The 20857-nt window shown below is 44.8% G+C and overlaps 1 protein-coding gene across 4 annotated transcripts in view; it reads right to left on the reverse strand.

Moving 5' to 3' along the window:
• Window positions 1-17342, reverse strand: part of SYNGR1 (synaptogyrin 1) — a 48348-nt gene extending 31006 nt beyond the window's left edge. For 2 of the 4 annotated variants that reach the window (XR_008308050.1, XM_053253270.1), the window contains exon 1: window positions 16750-17341. Coding sequence is in view for 3 of the 4 variants with exons in the window: in XM_053253270.1 (XP_053109245.1) it covers window positions 16750-16848 (99 nt within the window). In the remaining variant the exon portion in view is untranslated. Of the gene's footprint in view, window positions 1-16749 lie in introns of all 4 variants that reach the window. The other 2 variants (XM_053253268.1, XM_053253271.1) reach the window with 2 other exon arrangements.
• Between the last annotated feature and the right edge of the window lie 3515 nt (window positions 17343-20857).

The raw sequence follows: 20857 nt of genomic DNA on the forward strand, positions 1-20857 counted from the left end.
CAGGGGAAAGTCAATCCAGATTAGGCAGTTGCCCAGAAAGCTGAGATGAAAAGCACATGGTCACAGAAAAACTACAAATATATGGAGAAATAAGGTATGAAAGCAGTATATTAAAGTATGAACGTTTGTCCACTACTACACAAAACACTCTTTGGAATACAGAAAGCAATTTTTCTGCACACAGTTGCACAGCATATGGCCTGCACAGTGGTTGAGAACAGAATAAGGGAACAGAATGGCTGAACTTCCAGTTCTGTGGATGTGGCCCACAAAATCCAGAATATTGGGGTCTGGAAGATACAGATTTCTCTGTACCAAGTACCACTGAGAGCCGTGTTTTAATTGGGCTTCCACCTAACTGCAGAAAAGAAATACCTCAGCAGTGCTAAAGGGCTCGAGTGTTGAAGCCTGGGCTCCCAGACCATTCTGAATCTATTGCCAAGTTTCTTTTCCACAAGTCATGCTGAACCCAAGTGGTTTTACCAGCAAAGTTGCAAGGAAACTAGTCACCATGGACAGAACTTACCTTTGGTGGCAGATGGAGACATGGTGCAGCTTGATCCTATCGTTGGCACATGTCATGGGAAGAGGGGTAGGATCAGGTCCGCGTCAGTGTACAAGCCATATTTGAGGGAGTTAGGGAAGCTGGCTTGCCCCTCTTTCACTGAAATTTGGAGGGGAGGCCTTTGAAGATGGACAAAGTTCACCCACTGTGCTGGGGCAGGAGGAATACAGCTTGTCTTGTGTGGTCTAGGCAACAGGGGGGTGCATTCCTTTTCCTGTGCTGCATAGCAGCCTCACAGCTCAGAAAAGGAAGGAAAGGAAGGATTCCCGCCTTGACTAGGCAATCCAGCAACATCCCCTCTCTTCTAGCACTGTGCTGCAACTCACATCTTCTGCAGGGGTGTAGCTAGGGGAGAGGGGGCCTGTGTTCATCCTTCTCTCTTGTGGCCCCCCAGGGTGAGGGAGATAATGAAGAATATAGGGAGGGGTGGAGCTAAAGGGCCCTCAGGAGCTAGGGGTCCGTGTTCTTTGAACCCTTTCGCTCAATTATAGCTACGCACCTGCTCCTGCTACTGTGAAGCTTGTGAATTGCTAAAGAATTGTTGAATTTAAAGGCACAGCTAGGGTTCGGCGAGGGGCACTCTATGCCACACAATCCCCCATTTCACTCCATAGCACAAAATTAGTTCAGCTCAGCCCTAGATAGGCTTGTGCACAAGTCTCACATGCACCAGTACAGTGGGCGTGGAAGTGGCACTGCACCAGACTAGCATGTGCTGGAGTGTAGACGTCTTGCACACTCTAAAGGTCTAGGCTACATGTTTAACTAAACACTCACTACGAACGCAAAGTGATTCCTTGCCAGATAATTATTTGTGAAGGTAGAAAAGAAGGGTTTCATTGCCACGGCAAAAGTCTTTTAAAACAGAGGTACACCACAAAATGAAACACTGGATGTTTGTTTTTTGTTACTGGCTGAGGACTGCTATTGGTCTGACTGCTTGAAGAAATAATGTTATCAGTTAACACACAGACATGCTAAGCATACTTGAAGCAGAAGCTTCCTACATACTGTCTTGATAATGTATCTCGCTATGATGTGGAATAACTTCTGTGCAAGGAGGGGCTAGGTTCAGACCCAATTCTGCCCTTGAGATCTTTAAAGGATGGGGCGGGGGCGTGAAATGTTGTTAGTATTCTCAGAGGCGTGTAATGCTTCATGGGATTATTCCGATTCGGACAACTTTGACCCGCTTCAGTCCAAAGCAAAGCAGCATCTGGTGGGAGCCAAAGCAGAGTCAAAGCAAAGCTAACCAGCCCATTACTGCTGCCTCAGAAAAAAAATACCGATTCCCAGGACTCCATGGGAAATGGAATACACGCATCCTTGTTAAAAAGTCAGGCCACAGAAAATAGCTGCTTGCTTGCTCCCTCACAGTGAAGAGTGAAGAGGAGGAACAGAGGTTTTTCTCCTGCCCCCTACTGGTCATGGTAAGTAGTTTTAGGGGTGGGGGCCAAAGGTTCTGCTCAAAACAAAGCAGTCCCCCTTGAAGTGGGGGAGGTGAAGAGAGGGCCCTTTGGAAGCTCTGAAGTGGTCCTCAAAGCAAAGCAGGGCTACTCTGCAGCACAGGCCTATTGAATACATCTTCTCAGAGTAAGAAATGAGCAGAAGGCACCAATGCTACACTTTTCAGAAATGCCTCTGCTGCATTCATCTAGAATTGTGGCATATGGACTCTGATGGACAAGAGGATAAAAGCATTCTTGCTGCCAGTGCAAAAATGACCTCCAGGAATCCACCAGCACACATGAACTTGGAGCAGCTTGCTTCACAGTTCCTGTTGGAAACACTGGCGTGACCTAGAGCAGATACATGAATGTCACACTCACTTCCCTAGATCTGGAAAAACCTGACTGGACCAGAGTTCACAGATGCATCCCATTCATCCTTGCTATGTGTCTGCTCAAGGAAACACCAGTGTTTCCCACAGCAGTTGTCATGTGTGGAGCTAGTATGAAAAATGCAGCATTAATATTCCACACATGGTCAACTGGAATTATTATTCTGAATATATGAAACTGCCTTGCGAAGGAAGATCTTCCCACTGTCATACATATATGAATCCAAAGTCTTGTTATATTACTTATTGCTTTAAATTCATATATTAAATGCCTCACTTGTACTTTGCTTAACAGCCAAGCAGTTAAAACTGGTTTACCTCCTACTGGAACAGATCGGCATCAGAAAGGCAAACACGCAGCCATAATTATCTTCCCTTGGAGCAAAGATGGGGGAGGAAATTTCCCCAAACTTTCCCCATATTTTACTTTTCCACAGAAAATGTTGCATTTCTAAAATTTCGTTGGCTGATGTCCAGACTAGCAATGAAACTGTGCAGAAGTGCAGGTTCCACACTACCACTGCACTGTTGCTTGAGTTGGAGAAGGAGCCATTTTTGCCAGTCTTCACTTCCCTCTGAAGCTCACTTCACAGATGTCATAGATAGGGTTGCCATATTCAAGCTCCCCAAATCCAGGTGGCCTAATTTACATATTATGCAAATTAAGCAGCAGAAAAATTGCATTTTTTTAATTTATTTGACAATCTGTATACTTTCCCCTCCTTCTCTGCCCTCTCATGTGATCAGATCCAGAGTAAAAACCAGGCAATCCGGACAGTGCATTTGAAATCCACGTAAATCTGTGTGGAATTTAGCAGTCAGGTGGAGGAGCCAAAATCCGGGGGCTACTCTAAATTCCAGGGGACATGGCAACCCTAGTAACAAAGATATAACCCTGAGGGAACTCTGTGACTTGCATGCTTGCACATGCACAAGGCTAGTCCAGATGTCTAGCACTGTTTCATAAGATTCATTAGTAACAATGAATTTATGACAATGCAATATTAGGCAAGTTCAGCAGCTTCAACGCTGAAAATAAGGTTTTTTGAGTTATTATACTTGAGAAGTGTGTGAGAGGGTAGGTTTTATTTATGCACTGAGTATTTTAAAAAATTCCACATAAAGCTTCGCATTTGTTTCAGTACAAAAATTAAAGCACATGAAGTGTCTTTATTAATTCCACCCCCTCTCCATCAAATATTTCAGTTTAAATATGTTGCTGCATGGAAAATTTAGACTTACAGTATGGAACATACATTGGGGGAGGGGGTTGTTTAACTGTATGAACAAGATGCCAAATCACAATCTATTTAGGGCATCAGGAAAATTTACAGAGTTTTGGGTGTTTTTTTAAGGGGGGGAAATCAATGCACATTTTACTCAAAATTTTCCAGGAAACCCACATCTCTGCCTTGCAGACTCCTTGTCTGCATTTGCTATATAAAGAGATCAAACAAGATGCCAAATCCAATCACCATCTATTGTGACTGGACTTCACCACAATGGCCCCTTAATGGCTCAGTCTACGGTTATGTTTAGAAAGTCACTTAGTTTCACTTTAACTGATCCCAAATTTCTGTCTAGAACATCTAAAAATCTGTCTAGAACAACTAGAAATTCAGGAGGTGAAGCTTTCCTGATCACAGCATCCTCACAGACATGAAAATTTTCAATTTCCACTTGTGCTATATATATCTACCCTTACTCTTGAACCATTTACTAGAGTGAATGACATAAGCCTTTTCCTGATGTTTCTCTCCATCGCAAAGAGAATAATTACTCCTACATATTTTTGAAAGCAGAGCAAAGGAGCTTTAGTATAGTGTATATTTTCACTTGCTGTAACCCTGCAGAATGTCTGAATGGAAGAAATAAGGTAATTGCTCCTGAATTACTGCTATGTTGCAGTTTGCCTTTGTGTGTATGCAGCCTCTCCGCATTTGGGCCATCTAGGCCAGCCTACTTGTTTCCCATGGAATTCATCTTTTCAATCTCTGCATGGTCTGTTTACATGTCACTAGCAAGAGCCATTTCACCGCTTCCTTTAGAAACATAATGATATCAGGAGAGAGTTGTTTCCCCAATCATCTAAATTGAAACCAGAATGAGAAAAGGACATTGAAATTCCTCCAGACAACTTTTAACAATCAACCTAATGATTCTGCTGCCATGTTCATGCTTGCAGATAACCTCTGAAAGAATCTACCGTATTCAGCCTGCTGCCATACCCGAAGGTAAAGGTAAAGTGTGCTGTCAAGTCAATTTCGACTCCTGGCGCCCACAGAGCCCTGTGGTTTTCTTTGGTAGAATACAGGAGGGGTTTACCATTGCCTCCTCCCACGCAGTGTGAGATGATGCCTTTCAGCATCTTCCTGTATCGCTGCTGGCCGATATAGGTGTTGGGAAACATACCAGTGGGGATTCGAACTGGCAACCTTCTGCTTGTTACTCAAGCATTTCCCTGCTGCACCACTTAAGGTGGTTGCTCTGCACAAAAGACTGGTGACTGATATTTCTTAACAAAGCTAACATTTTCCTTGTTAGCTTTCCATGTTTTGCAATAGCACATTAATAATCAGCAGCATGAGGCATATAACTGGCAAAATGCTTTACAGAGTATAGCACTGTAGATACTTTCCACTGTTGCTATGGTTGCTAATGACCCAAGACATCTGCCTTGGGCAGTCCTGGAGGATGTTCATCACCTGGAGATAGAGAAACACTGGTCCTTCACTAAAACAAGATGCTCACTCTCTCTCTGAATCCCTTCATTTTGTGCAGAATATTTCCAAGTTAATTTTACACCCAAAGCACAGTTTGATTTTGCTGCTCTTTTTAATCAGAGTCATCAGGGTTTTATGCATATGATAGCAATCTGGAAGCTGCTCTGTGATTTTGATCTAGCACCAAAGATTGCCAGACTGAGACCCTGAGAAAGCTCTTGGGCCTTGAAGAGCTGCACAGAAGAAACACATCCCAGCAGGGCTGACTCTTTTTGTCACCATGACACTAACAGGAAAAGCAGCACCCGGAAGCCTTTTTCAAGCCCTTTAACCCGGAAGGGAAGGTGTGTTCACATATTGGCTAGATTTATCCCAAAGTCCCTTTGAGTTATTGCGGAGCAGTTCACACACAACTTGGGTTTTTCACTGCACGTTAAAGTGTAGCCCGATTTATATCTGGGGTTAAAAAAACCCACAATATTTGCAGCAGGTTTTTGGGGACAACTTCGAGTTTGCAGTAAGTCCTCCCTGTAAACTCACGGTAAAACCTGCTGTGCGTAAAAGTCCCTGGTGAAACAGCTTTTTGTGAAACTCTTAAAGGCCCCATAGTAATATCAAGTTCTGGACCTGGCACACAAATGTTAGAGAGAATATTTTAATGTCCTCTGGATACTCTTAGGAAGTAATTACATTTCTGTTGTTTTTGTTCAAATGCAAGGAAAATTATTCCAGCGAGTACCTGAAGCACAACCATGATTCTGAGTTGTGAGCCTTTAGTTCTTTGTTTGGGGAATATTTTCGAATTCTCTCCCCTATCCTCCTTTAAAAAACAAAACACACACAAAAAAAACCTTGCTCCAGAAAAAGCAGCCTGGCACACTGTTAGAAAGGAGACTTCTAAAATATCCACCCCAAGAGAACCAACTACTCAAAATTGGTTGGGACCATTGTACTTAGTAAAGCTTCTTGCACCCACTGGAATTGTTCTCCTTGCACTTGGAGTTTTGAAACCACTCTCCTCTGTGCGATGATGATGTTCAAATAAAATGAACACAATTTTTTACTCTGAATCGTTCTTAATAAAAAGGGAGAAGAGTCAGGAGAGTATTACTTGATATTCTCCAGTTTCTTGGTGTATCTATTGATCATAGGTTGAATACAGCATTTACAGGATATGTAGCAAGAAGATGAACATTTGATGCACTCCATTCATTAGTGGATAGTGGCCATATGCAGATAAAAACAAGAACTACCTGCAAGTTCACATTTAATTCACAGCACAGCTGCCACCCCAGATCTTTCTTAGCCTTTTAAGCTTCATGGCTGATCCCCTCTCATTTTGGAGTGTTTCCCCATAGAAATGCTTTCTCTGCACCACCTGTGAATCCAGTATTTGTCCTGGTATTGGTCCCCATGTACTACTACTCTGTGATGCACTGATGCATTCAGTTCTACTCAATTTAGTATATAGCCTGCATATGTCACTCACATTATATTTAAACATTTCCAGGTTAAAAGTGGGCTTTAAAAGAATTTTAAACAAAGAGTACTCTGCAAACCCACCAGTCAGAGACTATATAATTATTACAATTTTTCCACTCAGCTATTGTCCTATTTACCTGTGCAGTTCTTGTCCAAGAGATTTTAAATGAACATCAGGGATAAGATTTTCCAGAACAGCACAGAACATTTTAATAATATATGAACACAAGACATACCATGCTGTGGTCCGATCAAGCAGAGGGTGGTGAGCAGATCATGTGGACAAACAGAGTTGCCAGTTTCTTCTGGCAGAGCTCCTGTATTTTTGACAGGCAGACATTCAACAAATGCATCTTTGCCTGGCATGAAGATGCAGTGATGGAAGAAGTTTTTATCATCGCTGCAACTGCATACAATTGTTCTGCTGAGTTTCTGCTTGTCACACAGCTGCTAAAAAACCCCAAAACCCACAAAACACAGAAGCCCTGCCAGGAAGGGGTGGGGGTATAAGCAACTCTATCTTTTGCAGTGCAAACTTGCAGAGTTTTGCAGTTAAAACTTCAGACATCAGGTCCACTGAATGGGGCTTAATCCCAGAAAAATTAACTAAGGATTGAAGCCTTTGCACTTGAGTGGCTGTTTAAGGCACAAAACCAATACAAAAAGGTTACCAACCCTAACTTCTTGTTTAGGTTAGGGTTCATCTTGTATTCAAAGAGGAGCTCTCCAGTCATTGTGGAATAGTCTTAATTGCTGGCTTTCTGAACATATGCCGTTTCAAAAAGGACATGTATCCTAAAACAAAGAGAAACCCCAGAGCTGTTTGTTTTAAGTGGAGCAGTGCAGCTGCCTGCAGAATGAACAACTCCCTAGGCAATCTGGAAAACCTGAACACCACGCAACAGGCACACCTCATTACAAACTCACTGTTCAGAATGTTGCTTGTTTCAACACTGCTTCTGGTTGGTTCCAGCAAGTCCTACAAGAGCTGGACATATGGATAAAAAGAAATAAGCTTGCATAAACATCCTCAAGCATGATGTACAATTAAGCCTCATTTTTCCCTCATGGCAATGAGTTTGCAGCCCAGGTTCCCTGAACCTCTGTCTGGGTAAAATATCCCATTCCAAGTACACCCATCCTCAGGCCCTGATAATCTCATCTACCAGTGGTCAGGATGATCAGATGCAATTTCCTGCCAATATTCCTTCTTCAAAAAAACACATAAATCTCCTGTTAGAAGTACCAGTGCCCTATCTTCCACTGCAGATTGTCATGCTTTCAGGGTTATTTCCATCAAAACCATCATGTACCAAAGAAAGTCCATGTTTACAGACTTAATCCAAAGCATACTTAGAAGTCAGTCACACTGAATTCAGAGCACTTCCAAACATGGTTCAGCTTGGTTTGCAAGTCACAGGGTTGCCACCTTCTCACAGACATGCAAGACTAAATGCTGACTGCAGCCCTCTTAAGTCACTAGCCTTCCTAGGTACAGACGGAATGGGAATGCACCAGTCAGCCTCAGCCCCCAGGCAAACTTATCTGGGGAGAGTATTTCCTGGCTATGGAGTGCGCCAGCATGCCAGAGGCCATGGCTAACCAACACGCTTCCATTGTCGTTGTGCAATAATGACTGAACAGAACTAATGTGCATCCCTGCTGGTTTTGACCTCTGGGTCAAGTATATCTTAAGAACCTCCTTCTGCCTACATAGCAGGATCCTCCCTCTTATGCATACAAATTAATATCAAAGTTGCATTTGGTTGGGATATGGGAGTTCTCAGTAGCCACACCCTGGTTACAGAGCTCTTAAGAAAGGGAGGCTCAGCTTAGGAACATAGGAAACTGCCATATACTGAGTCAGACCATTGGTCTATCTAACTCAGTATTGTCTTCACAGACTGGCAGCAGCTTCTCCAAGGTTGCAGGCAGGAATCTCTCTCAGCCCTATCTTGGAGAAGCCAGGGAGGGAACTTGAAACCTTCTGCTCTTCCCAGAGCGGCTTCATCCCCTGAGGGGAATATCTTGCAGTGCTCACACATCAAGTCTCCCATTCAGATGCAACCAGGGCAGACCCTGCTTAGCTATGGGGACAAGTCATGCTTGCTACCACAAGACCAGCTCTCCTCTCGCTTGACACTTCACCTTCCACCATCAGGTGAAGACTTTTCTATTTAAGGAGGCTTTTAACCTGCAGAGAGCAGCCACCTAATGGTGCAGCAGGGAAATGGATTGACTACCAAGCCAGAGATTCCTGGTTCAAACCCCCAATGGTATGTTTTGCAGACTATGGGAAACACCTATATTGGGCAGCAGTGATATAGGAAGATGCTGAAAGGCATCATCTCATACTGCATGGGAGGAGGCAATGGTAAACCCCTCCTGTATTCTACCAAAGACAACCACATGGCTCTGTGGTTGCCAGGAGTCGACAGCATACTTTACCTTTAACCTGTAGAATATTTGTCTTCCTGCTGGCTGGGAATTGGTTGTGTCTTCATTTACTTCATTTTGTCTACTGTTTATGCTTTGTAATTGTTTCTACTGCCTGAATATGTGGCATTTTTATTAGGATGTGAGCTGCTTTGAATATTTAAGTGGAAAGGTGGGATATACATCCTTAAAACACAGGGCTTGACAAATCCGAGGCACCAGGGAGCCATGGCACCTAGAGTAGGATATTACGAGGGAGAGTTTATTTGTCCCAGGCAGCCCTGATCATGTTCCAAGTATGTTACTTGTAAAGGGGCAAAGAGTAGGGATGTGCCAAAATGCAATTCGGCATCCAAATCGTGGGCACAACCCTTTAAAAGTGAGGGCTTACACAGCCCTTCAACACAGAGGGGAGCAGGTCCATACTTGCTCTTTCCTCCAATCGCCGCCATTGCTGTAATCCCAGTACTCTTCCCAGCTATGCCCGCATACTGGCGAGGCATCTCCCAGCTGCCCCTGCACACCAGCCATGTGTGTGCCGGCGTCACACAGGGGCAGCTGGGAGATGCCCTGCCAGCATGTGGGCATAGCTGGGAGGAGTGCTGGGATTACGGCAATGGTGGTGATATGGACCTGCTCCGCTCCACATTAAAGGAGCTGTGTTAAGGCCTTGGTTTTAAGCGGATGTGCCCGCAATTCGGACATCGAATCATGTTTCGGGCACATCCCTACCACAATGTTGGTCACTAAATCTGGTAGTTTTGTCAAGTGTCTTAAATTTTGGGACTGGCTCCTAGATCCAGAGAAAATCCATCAAGGCCTGCAAATAGCATCTGCAAAGATGTGGCATTAGGGTTGCAACCAGACAAAAGATCTGGTCTAACCTGTTCCTGTGTCTAACAGCTGCTTGAAGAAGATGCCACACTATGGAGACACACTTTCACCCAACAGCATGTGCACATCAAGCTGCTGCCAAAAGCAGAGTTAAAATAGCCATTTGAGAAAGTTAGCAACCCTACATAACATCTCCTCAGATTACATAGCTAGCAACACCATCCTAATGACTCTAAAGTTGCAATTATATACCCTTAAAAAATTTCAAGCATGCCATGCACACACCAATATGATCTTGACCAAAGTTTTAAAGAAGTTTTTAAATAACCTTATCTAGACAATAATGCTGCTTCTCTACAGGATTGCTATCTCCTCCTTTTTTGGTAGTGCTCCTGTGCTAACAGCTGGATGGCAAGCAAAAGCTCAGTAGGTGAAATTTTTCCTGAGACAGAAATGAGAAGAGGCATGGTGAGGTTTTGTCTGGTATAGAGCAGTGTTAACATCACCAGCCAACATTCAGACTAGTTAAAAATGATTACACACCATTGAAATCGAGGAGACAAGTTAGTCATGGCTAACTTCCATGAGACTTGGCCATGACTAAGTTAATCTGATTGCCGCCTACTGCAAATAAGTGAATGTACTGGGTTTTAGTTGGGAGTCTGCTGTCCCTACAACAGTATTCCCTCTAACAGGGATTCCCAGATGTTGATGACTACAACCCCAGCCAAAGGCCATCATAGCTGGGGATGCTGGGAGCTGTAGTCAACAACATCTGGGATTCCCCATTAGAGGGAATGCTGCTCTACAGCCTCTTTTGTAGACACATCCGCCCCTACATTTTGCTAATTATTGTCCGCGCTCCAGCTGTACCACTAAGCGGTACTAGTTTGAACAAGGCAAAGTTTCCATTCTACTCCCCACCCCATTTTAGCCCAGACCTCCTCATAATCACCAAAAATACATGCAATCTTGTCACTTATTGGGGCGGGGGGGAGGAATGAGAAGAAACACATGACTGCCTAATGCAGGAAAAACACTGCCATGCTTAGAGAAAGGTGGGGGGTGGGAACGAACACTTCTTGCTAGAATTAAAGTTAAAGTGGGGTTTCAAGGAGCAGCACCATATCGGGATGTGCACAGAACCGGCGGCGGTGGGGGCAGTTTGATGGTGTGTGTGTGGCTTTAAGGGGGGAGAGGATGCACTTACTGGCTCCTTCCGCATTTCCTCCGCCAGCGCAGGTCTTGCTAAAAGCCCATTGGGGCGGCTGTGTACCTCCCTGCCGCCACGCTCTGATATTATCCAGAAGTAACCGGAAGTAGCAGCTGCGACTGCACACATCGGTCATGTGCCCATGCACGTCGTGCGCACGCACCCAATGTGTGCGCATGCGATGCACACAATTGCAGTTGCTACTTCCAGGTAATGCCAGAGCGGGGCGGCAGGGAGGTACACTGCCTCCCCAACGGGCTTTTAGCAAGATGTGCACTGGCGGGGGAAACACAGTATGTGGGTAAGTGCATCCCCCCTGCCTTTAAAGCCACCCCCACCCCCCACCAAACCTTCAAGCCGAGCAACGTTCGAACCTGTTCATGCACATCCCTAGCACCATGTCAGATGGAACTAACACAGTCTTATCAGATTAAGCCTACGTCAAGTCCTACCTCAGACTATCATACTTCGGACACATTATGCGAAAACCCAGCTCCCTTGAGAAATCCATAATGCTGGGGAAAGTTGAAGGAAAGAGAAGAAGAGGACGACCAACAGCAAGGTGGATGGACTCAATTACAACAACAATGAATGCACCACTGACAGACCTTAAAGGCCAAGTTGAAGACAGATCATCCTGGAGAGAATCTATCTATGTGGTCGCTAAGAGTCCGACACCAAATGGACAGCACTTAATCGATCAATAAAGTCCTGCCTGCTCACCCATACGAGGACCACTCATCTGCACGTTGTTTTTTCTACAGACAACTCTGATTTCTTCTGTCCAGAACTAGCAATAGAATTCTAGCTATTCATTTAAAGGAGTTGGCTTTTTATTAATCATCATTAATTAAAAGCTGCACCACACACAAGTTTGCATAGTGGATCCTCTCTCATGACCTGTGAAGGAACTCATTCCCAGGCTTGTCAAGCTACTAGCTCTCATGAGTCCAGTGTAGTAATACCATATTTCCTTACAATTCTATGCTATAAATGTTGTTATCAGTTAATTGCTTTTACTGCTGAACCTTTAGAAAGCTTTGCTGAAAATGGGACAAGAGTGTGCCAAATAAACAGGCACACTTAGCAGTAAGTCCCATTGAACGAAGTGGTACTTCTGAGTAAGCATGCATAGGATTAGACTGCAATCTTATGCATGCTTACACAGTAGTAAGTTTCAGCAAGGCTTATTCCAAACAAACATGCACATGACTTGGCTGTTCCTGTTATCTGTAGACATCTGAGGAAATATATTTTAACACATGATGCCACTGCCTTTTATTTTCTTAGCAGAAACTCCAGATTCTTGTGGAGATTTGAGCTCCGCAACAGCAGCATTCTGATCAAGCCCTTTTAGGATTTCCAGAAAGCCTTTCCTCTCTGTTTTGACTCACTACCAGAGGTGCGCCTAAGTAATTTTGGAGCTTGGACCTAAAGGCTTTTGGAGCACACACACACTCCACACACAGTATTTTTAACACATTGTCAATGTGACCACACCACCTGGGACAGACTAAGAAGGATTTGGGAGGCCCCAAGGGGTGAGGATGCCCTGGGCTTTGGCCCAGAAGTCCAGGAGTAAGAGTGCCTCTGCTCACTACTATCTCCTGCTCAGTGTTCCTTCCTGTGGATAGAAATGGGTCTGTAGTAGGTCTTTAACTGCTACATCTATACAGGTACTATTAAAAATGGATGAGGCCTGAAATTTGTGTGCTTCATATGCCATTGAACTCTGCATATTGAGTGAACCGATGCCTGGCTTTTTATAACCATTGAGAAATCTCATTAGTTTCCTTAAGGGGCACTCTGGAAATCTGTACGGAGTCAGAGGATGCCTACCCACGTGGTGATTCTCTTTATTTAGCAGGGGGAGAGTAACTGGCCCTATCCACCCCCAGCACAGTACTTCCAGTGACTGTTGCTGGTGTGTGTCTTATGTTTCTTTTTAGAATGTGAGCCCTTTGGGGACAGGGAGCCATCTTATTGGTTATTTCTTTTTGTAAACCGCCCTGAGCCATTTTTGGAAGGGCGGTATAGAAATCGAATTATTATTATTATTATTACCAATGTGGATGCTATCAGGTTCATATAACTTGTACAGAAAAAGTGCAGGTGAACCCACAGCTGATGGATGTATAACATCTACTCTGCTATTTTGGCAACTTTTAAAGTGGTAGTTTTCTTGTGTTAAGCAGGGGAAGAGCAACTGTCCCTTTCCAACACCAGCACAGCACCAGTGTTGTTGTGGGTATTTATTTTGTGTTTATTTTTAGATTGTGAACCCCTTAGGGACAAGGAAGAATATTTATTATTTATTTTCCCAAGTAAACTGCTATTCATAGTCATCCTAGAACTACTCTCTCACCCACTCCGTTACAAACAAAAAACCCTACAAATACTAAAATTGTTCCACTGCAGTTCTTGAACTGGACTTGGAAATCTTAACTCAGCTTGGTGGTTCTGATTTCTGAGCCATTAAGATACTACCTTCCCATTTTCAGTCTTATGACTATGAGGACTAGAATACTGCTTTTTTTAAATAAAAAAAATCCTAAAACTCAAGAGTCTTAATAAGGTGCTGTGGGAGTCCTCAAGTGAGCTGAGCACTGAGGGCTAAAATAAAGAACCTGCAAGTCGTATAGGAGCTTTGGAGACTGTATGCAGGTTGCAAATTCTATTTAGACTGCAGTCCTAGACACACTTACAGCATAACTTACTTACAAGCAAACAGGTATAAGATTATGCTGCACATCCACCATTATAATATTCAGTTCCAAAAATACAACAGGAATTATGTGTGTACCTCATTGGTTAAGCATTTTTAGACTTGATGGAGATAGGGGTCATCTCTTTTGCCATGATGCAGTAAGCATGTCTCTAGTGATTCATAACACACCAGGGCTGAAGATATTTAAGGCTGTAATCCTGCTCATACTTACCTGGGAGCAAGTCCCACTGAAGGCTTACTGCTGAGTAAACATATTTAGGCTCATACACTGCATGCAATTGTGAAAACAACAGTGTGGGAGAGAAAGGTGGTCAGCATTGCAAAGACTGATATGCCATCGTAAGAGAAGATAACTGAAGAAAATTCAAATAAGGAAAGATATCCTAACAGCCCCCTCTTTTTTACTAAGTACTTGCTCCTCTAAGCTGGTATTCAGATTCCTAAGATTTCAAGCTTATGCACAGTTGCTTGGGAACAGGCCCCAGTCAACTTAGTGGGATTTACTTCATACCCAGCAATGGCCTGCAAGTACTTCTAGTATTCTGTAATACACATGCTGTTTATAAGGCCAAGTAATACAGCATAAAATAAAAGGGTATCAAAGTCACATCCAAGGTTAAGGTGCAGTAGACAGTTGGCGACTCTGGGGAAAGACAAGTGCATCCAAGAAAATTTTGGATGCTGTGTATCTTTCTGCAGCTGAGAAGTCGTCTAATTTCATGAAGAGAGCCAATAAGGTGATATTCTCAAGCAGAAAGAATCACACTGCAGAAACCCTCTCTCTTCTCCTGTACTTGGTAAGCCCTGCAGTAATAGAATGAAGTCACAACTTTAAAGGGGAGAACATTCTGTCCCAGATAATTAAGGACAGAAATGACCACCTAGCGCCACATCAAGTCAATCATAACTGACCGGTGCTGCATTGTTGCCTAGGTCGTTTGCTGCTTAGTTTAATTTGGAGTCCAATTATTCATGCAACAAAGGGTTCTTCCACCACTTCATAATGAATGGTAGTGACAGATGTGAGCCAGGAGATTATTACTACAGTGTCTTCTGCCCCCTGGTAAAGACAGTCATGTACTGTACTGTGAAATAAGCCCAGAGAGAGACACTAACCAGCTACATCAATCTCGTCTTCTGTTTTCTCAAGGCAGTGCTAACATTTGCAAGACTCATTCCCCTCCTGCAACACTATTCCCAGAGTCATATGCTACCAGGCAGCTAGGCATTCCAGCTGACAAAATGGGTGGCGGCATGTTGGCTGTACTTGTGAAATATGTAACTCCCCTGCATAAGAAACTCTTGTAGGTTAATCTTAAGGGTTGTTAATGGGCGGCAGTCCACTAGCCAAACTAACCGAACATGTTTCACTCACAAAATTTCATCTTTCCCAGTAGAATCTTCCCTAGCCCTCTTGTGCACCTAATCGATTTGGGACAGGAGAATCTCATCCCCATGATCGGTTCCACATCACAGTGTCCTCCTCCTTCCCTCTCCCTGTGACTCCCACAGAAGACAAATCTCTCTCTAGCTCTGTGTTTGCAGCTTGCTCTCTTAATCCCCATGACCTTCTTGCATATGGTAGATACACACAGGCAGCCATGGCAAAAGTGTCACAAGATAAATGACCTCCCCCCACTACAGCCATTCCAAAGGAAAATACATGAAAGGAACCCTCCCTCTTGCTGCCTGATCCTATTAACTCCACTTCTTCCTCCATCACACGTGCATGCTCTTATATTTAAAAAACCAATAAAGTGGGGTAGGTGGGGAAATGTTTAAACTGAAGACAGACGGGAGTGAGGATGGGGGAAGGACATGCATGCATCTTCACCCTTTTTCTCTATTCTCCATTTCCCTTCTTGCTGGATCTTTCTCACAAACCAGCAGAAAAGAACAGTGAAGAATTGAAAAATAAAATTAAAAGGGTGGGGCTAGGAAACTGCAAATAATGCAGAATCACTTTTGTAATTTTCTCCTTCCTACTCTCCCAGTTTTGCAGTTAATCATGCCTCTTCTGTGCAACTCTGCTGCATGTTTTGTTTAAATAAAAATAATAATAGTATCAGGTTTAAAGGTGAGAAAGAACCGGTATGACCATTTCTGCTCTCCCCCTCCCCCGCCCCGCTTCGCTTCTCAACTGTCAGTGGTTTCGGGGAGGAGGAGGAGGAGGAGAGACCCCAACCTAGAACGGGAAAACACGTTTCCCAATCTTAAATAAACACACCTCTCCTGCGAGATCTCAGTGATGAGGGGCGGGGGAGGTGGCTCATCATACCATTTTGCAATGCCGCCTGCTGGCTTCTTTCCTCCCCTCCATTTCTCCCTAGGCAGTCCAAAACACACACTAGTTTATAAACATTGCAGCTTCGCGGCAACGGCTTGCCAGGCAGAGACAGACAGCGGCAGAAAACGGAGAAGGCAGTAGCAACCCGAGCCGGGGGTTCCAGGAGGAGGCACCGCCGCCTCGCCCCCATCTTAGAGGTCACTTTGGGGGAGGCGGCGTTGGTGTGGCACTCCTGCCCCCGCCGCTGCCACCCCTTGGCTGTCCCCGGGCAGGGATGGTGGGTGGGTGACCGAACTCCCCACTCCGCTTGAAGGAAGAAGCCCCCGCACGCGAATGCGGGACATGGCTAATCTTTTCCTCCATGACCTCTTTCTTGCACACACATCCCTCCCTCCCTTAGACGGCGGCTCTGCCTGCCCAGAGCCCAGCCGAGTCGCTCTGGGACGCCGCTGCCTGCCAGCCTAGCGGGGCATTCCCAGAAGATCGCAACAGGATTCGGAGCGGCGTGCAGAGCGGACTGGCTTGGCGAGGACTTCTCTCCCCCCGCCCCGCCATCCCGCCTCCTTCTCCCCGACCTTGCCCTCACCAGCCAGCCCTCCTCGCTCTCCCCGCAGCGCCCAGCGCCGCGTTCGGCTCCTTACCCAAGAAACCATCCGGAGGATGGTGTGCGGCTGCCGGATGAAGGTCTGAGGGTCAAAGGCGCCCCCGGCTTTGCCCGCTCCAAACGCGCCCGGTTCCATCCTCGGAGCAAAACCACGTGGCAAGACTGGCCGAGCTTCCTCCCTTCTCTCGCCCTCTCAGCCGCCCTTCCAGCAGCTCGAGTGGATGGCGGCGGCGGCGGGGGAAACGCGCCAGAGACCAGCCGGCGCTCACCCTAGCTGCGAGCGATCGCGCGCCGTGGAGACAGGCAGTGTCGATAGGGATAGTCCTGCTGCAAGGGCGCCGGCGCGGCACGGCAAAAGGCTCCGTCTTCCTAGCTGTGCATGGCAGCCTCACAGACTCGGCCTCACTTCTCGCTCACTGCCTTACTCGCTTGGCTGGCTGTGGCTGGCGGGAGGGAGAGAGGAGGGAGACGCTGGCAACTGGGGTGGGGGGTGGCGGCGCCGGCAGGAGGCTCCGGTTGGGCTTCAGGGAAGCGCGTCCCCGCGGAGGAGCAGCAGCCGAGAGGCGAGCAGGAGGCCAGGCGCGAGCTCCCGAGAAGGGCGCGCGCCTGCGCATACTCGCAACCCTTTCCACCTTGGAGAGGGAGGGTGGTAAAAGGGGCTCTTGAGGGGACGCCGCTGTTCCAAGAAGATCTGCTGTGGTGAAGGCTCTTAAAGAGGCCGTTTGGGACCCGCCATTTCGCCCAAACACACGTTATGGGACTATTATTATTATTATTATTAACAACCATATATGTTGGATATATGAGAACAGCAGCACACACAGATAAGCACAACCTATCTTGGGCTGCCTCTAGGTTTTAGTTCAGTAGGGCCTAGGGCTTTTCAGACCCTTGAGGAGATCATACCCAGACCCTCCTCTGCCCGACCACGCACACAGAGGCTGCTGCTGTAAAAATGAAGCAGCAATCTAAGAATCTCATCTCACATGGCCTATCTCACCCTGAGGCTTCTAGGCTTAGTTATTAAAGGGGCAATACATAAAAGTGTGTGTGTGGGAATGGTAGTGCCGCTGCTGAAACCCAGTTGTGGATCCCAGCGCGCTAACTGAAGACCAGTGGCTGACATGAGGAGGAGAGCTGGTCTTGTGATAGCAAACATGAATTGTCCCTTTTGCTAATCAGGGTTTACCCTGGTTTGCATTTGAATGGGAGACATGTGAGCACTGTAAGATATTCCCCTTGGGGGATGGAGCTGCTCTGGGAAGAGCATCTAGGTTCTAAATCCCCACCCTGGCAGCATCTCCCAGATACGACTGAGAGAGACTCCTGCCTGCAAACTTGGAGAAGCCACTGCCAGTCTGTGCAGACAATACTGAGCTAGATGGACCAATTGTCTAACTCCGGATAAGACAGCTTCCTACACATGTGGACAAATTTGTTGGTACCCTTACAGCTCATTGAAAAAGTGTTTTATGCCTCCTGAAAAGCGATTAAATGCAAAGCAATTGTCTTATGTATACCTGCATGTCTTTGATATGTCATCAAGTAAAGCAAAACAAGTGTGAAAAGAGATAAAATATTGCTTATTTTACGAAGATATTCTAAAGTGGCCTGGACACATTTGTTGGTACCCCTAGAAAAGATCATAAATAATTGGATTAGAGTGATTTTTCAAATTAGCTGTTTTCTTTAATTAGTATCACACATGTCTCCAATTGTGCAATCAGTCATTCAACCCATTTAAATGGAGAAACGTAGTCATTCTGCTGTTTGGTATCATCATGTGTCCCACAATGAACATCATGGACCAGAGAAAGCAAAGGAAACAGTTGTCTGAGGAGATCAGAAAGAAAATGATAGACAAGCATGTTAAAGGTAAAGGCTATAAGACCATCTCCAAGCAGTCTGATGTTTCTGTGACAACAGTTGCAAATATTATTAAGAAAGTTCAAGGTCCATGAGACTGTAGCCAATCTCCTTGGACGTGGCTGCAAGAGGAAAAATTGACCCCAGAATGGGCAGATGGATAGTGAGAATGGTAGACAAAAAACCAAGGACAACTTCCAAAGAGGTACAAGCTGAACTCCAAGGTCAAGGTCCATCAGTGTCTGATCGCACCATCTGTCGCTTTTTGAGTGACAGTGGGCTCAATGGAAGAAGACCCATGAGGACTCCACTGTTGGAAGAAAAAAATAAAAATGCCAGACTGGAATTTGCTAAAATGCATATTGACAAGCCACAATGCTTCTGGGAGAATGGACAAATGAGACAAAACTCGAGCTTTTTGGCAAGTCACATCAGCTCTATGTCCACAGACAAAAAATTGAAACTTTCAAAGAAAAGAACACTATACCTACTGTGAAACATAAAGGAGGCTCGGTTATGTTTTGGGGCTGCTTTGCTGTGTCTGGCATGGGGTGAGTCTGTGCAGGGAACAATGAAATCTCAAGACTATCAAGACATTCTGGAACGAAATGTACTGCCCAGTGTCAGAAAGCTTTGTCTCTCAGTCACAGGTCATAGATCATCCAACGGGATGATGACCCAAAACACACAGCTAAAAGTACCCAAGAATGGCTAAGAACAAAACATTGGAGTATTCTGAAGTGGCCTTCTATGAGCTCTGATTTGAATCCTATCAAACATCTATGGAAAAAACTGAAACATGCAGTCTGGAGAAGGCAACCTTCAAACCTGACACAGCTGGAGCAGTTTGTTCAGGAAGACTACCTGGCCAGACTACCTGTTGACAGGTGCAGAAGTCTCCTTGAGAGCTACAGGAATTGCTTGTTTGCAGTGATTGCCTCTAAAGTTTGTGCAACAAAATACTAGGTTAAGGGTCCCATCATTTTTGTCCATGCTATTTTCATTTTTGTTATTATTTGAAAGATTCTGTTGCATCATAACTCTAAAGCAAAGTCTGATTTTTGTTAAATGCAGAATAAACAATGATGGGTGCCAATTACTTTTGAAAGTTTCAAGTTACTTCAGAGACAATTGTGGGTTCTTCTCTTTTCGTGGAGGGGTACCAACACATTTCTTCATGTGTGTATGTCCTTATGACATGCAGACTGCATTGCTCCTGAGTAGTCCTATTTAATTAATTAGTCCTTGAGCGTAGCTCCTTAGTACTACTGAGAAAGTTAGTATGGATATCAGCCAATCTTGGAAAAAAGGCATGAGCTTCATCCGATGAAGCTTACTCCCCAAGAGCACAGGAGGATTGCAACTGTAGAGATCATAGGTGCTGAAAAGTTGCCTCTAGAACCACATTCTCATTGTAGGGGCATGCCTGTAATGAAACCTATCTTGTTGAAGTAGATAAGTATTCTCCATCCAAGATTTCTAAAAGCTCTTTAAAAGCAATACAGAAAATGTGCTTGGCATTGTGGAGGTGTGGAGTGTTGTTCATCACCAGTAACATTGCAGGATGTAATAGCAGCACACTGCCCTGTATGAAGAAGTTAACTTGGGTTCAATTTCAGGGACAGTGCTGCTTGTCCTTCTGAGAACTGTTGCATGATTCAGCAGGTACTTCTTGCTGAGATACTACAAACACTCTGAAAAACCAGTTTGCCAATTATGGTACAGGCAACAATGTCAAAAATAAATGTGCTTATCCTTCAAATTTAGAGGAGAAAAGCATTTCCTCCTCTTTGAAAAGACATCATTCGTACAAGCTCTTCGTTTGGGCAGAGCAAAAGGATATCCTGCTTATTTCATTTATTTAAATCTCCACTTGCTTTGTTCCAGCATAGCTGCACCCTTTGCAAGGAACCTACATTAAAAAACAAAACAAAAGGACTTGCAGATGCTCGAGCCTGGAACATATGCAGAAATGCAGTAGTGTTTGAGCTGCCACTGAAAATACTTCTCTGCCTGTCTTTATATTATGAAATTGATCAAACAACACTAAACTCCAGAAGCCATTTCTGACTGATCTTAGAAATCATATCACAGGAAAGGAAGAGTGTGGCACCTTAAAGACTACCACATTTAAGCTTTCCAGGACTAGTGTCCTTTAGGAGCATAGAGTCTTATCCTCACTTGGCAAGATACGAGAGAGAGAGAGAGGGGGGGGGGGTGGGATAGATTATGTATGTTATGTTATGTACCTGGAGATGGAGGAATAGGAATATGGAAGT

The sequence above is a fragment of the Hemicordylus capensis genome, chromosome 5, assembly GCF_027244095.1.
Source record: "Hemicordylus capensis ecotype Gifberg chromosome 5, rHemCap1.1.pri, whole genome shotgun sequence".
In the NCBI taxonomy this organism is placed as follows: Eukaryota; Metazoa; Chordata; class Lepidosauria; order Squamata; family Cordylidae; genus Hemicordylus; species Hemicordylus capensis.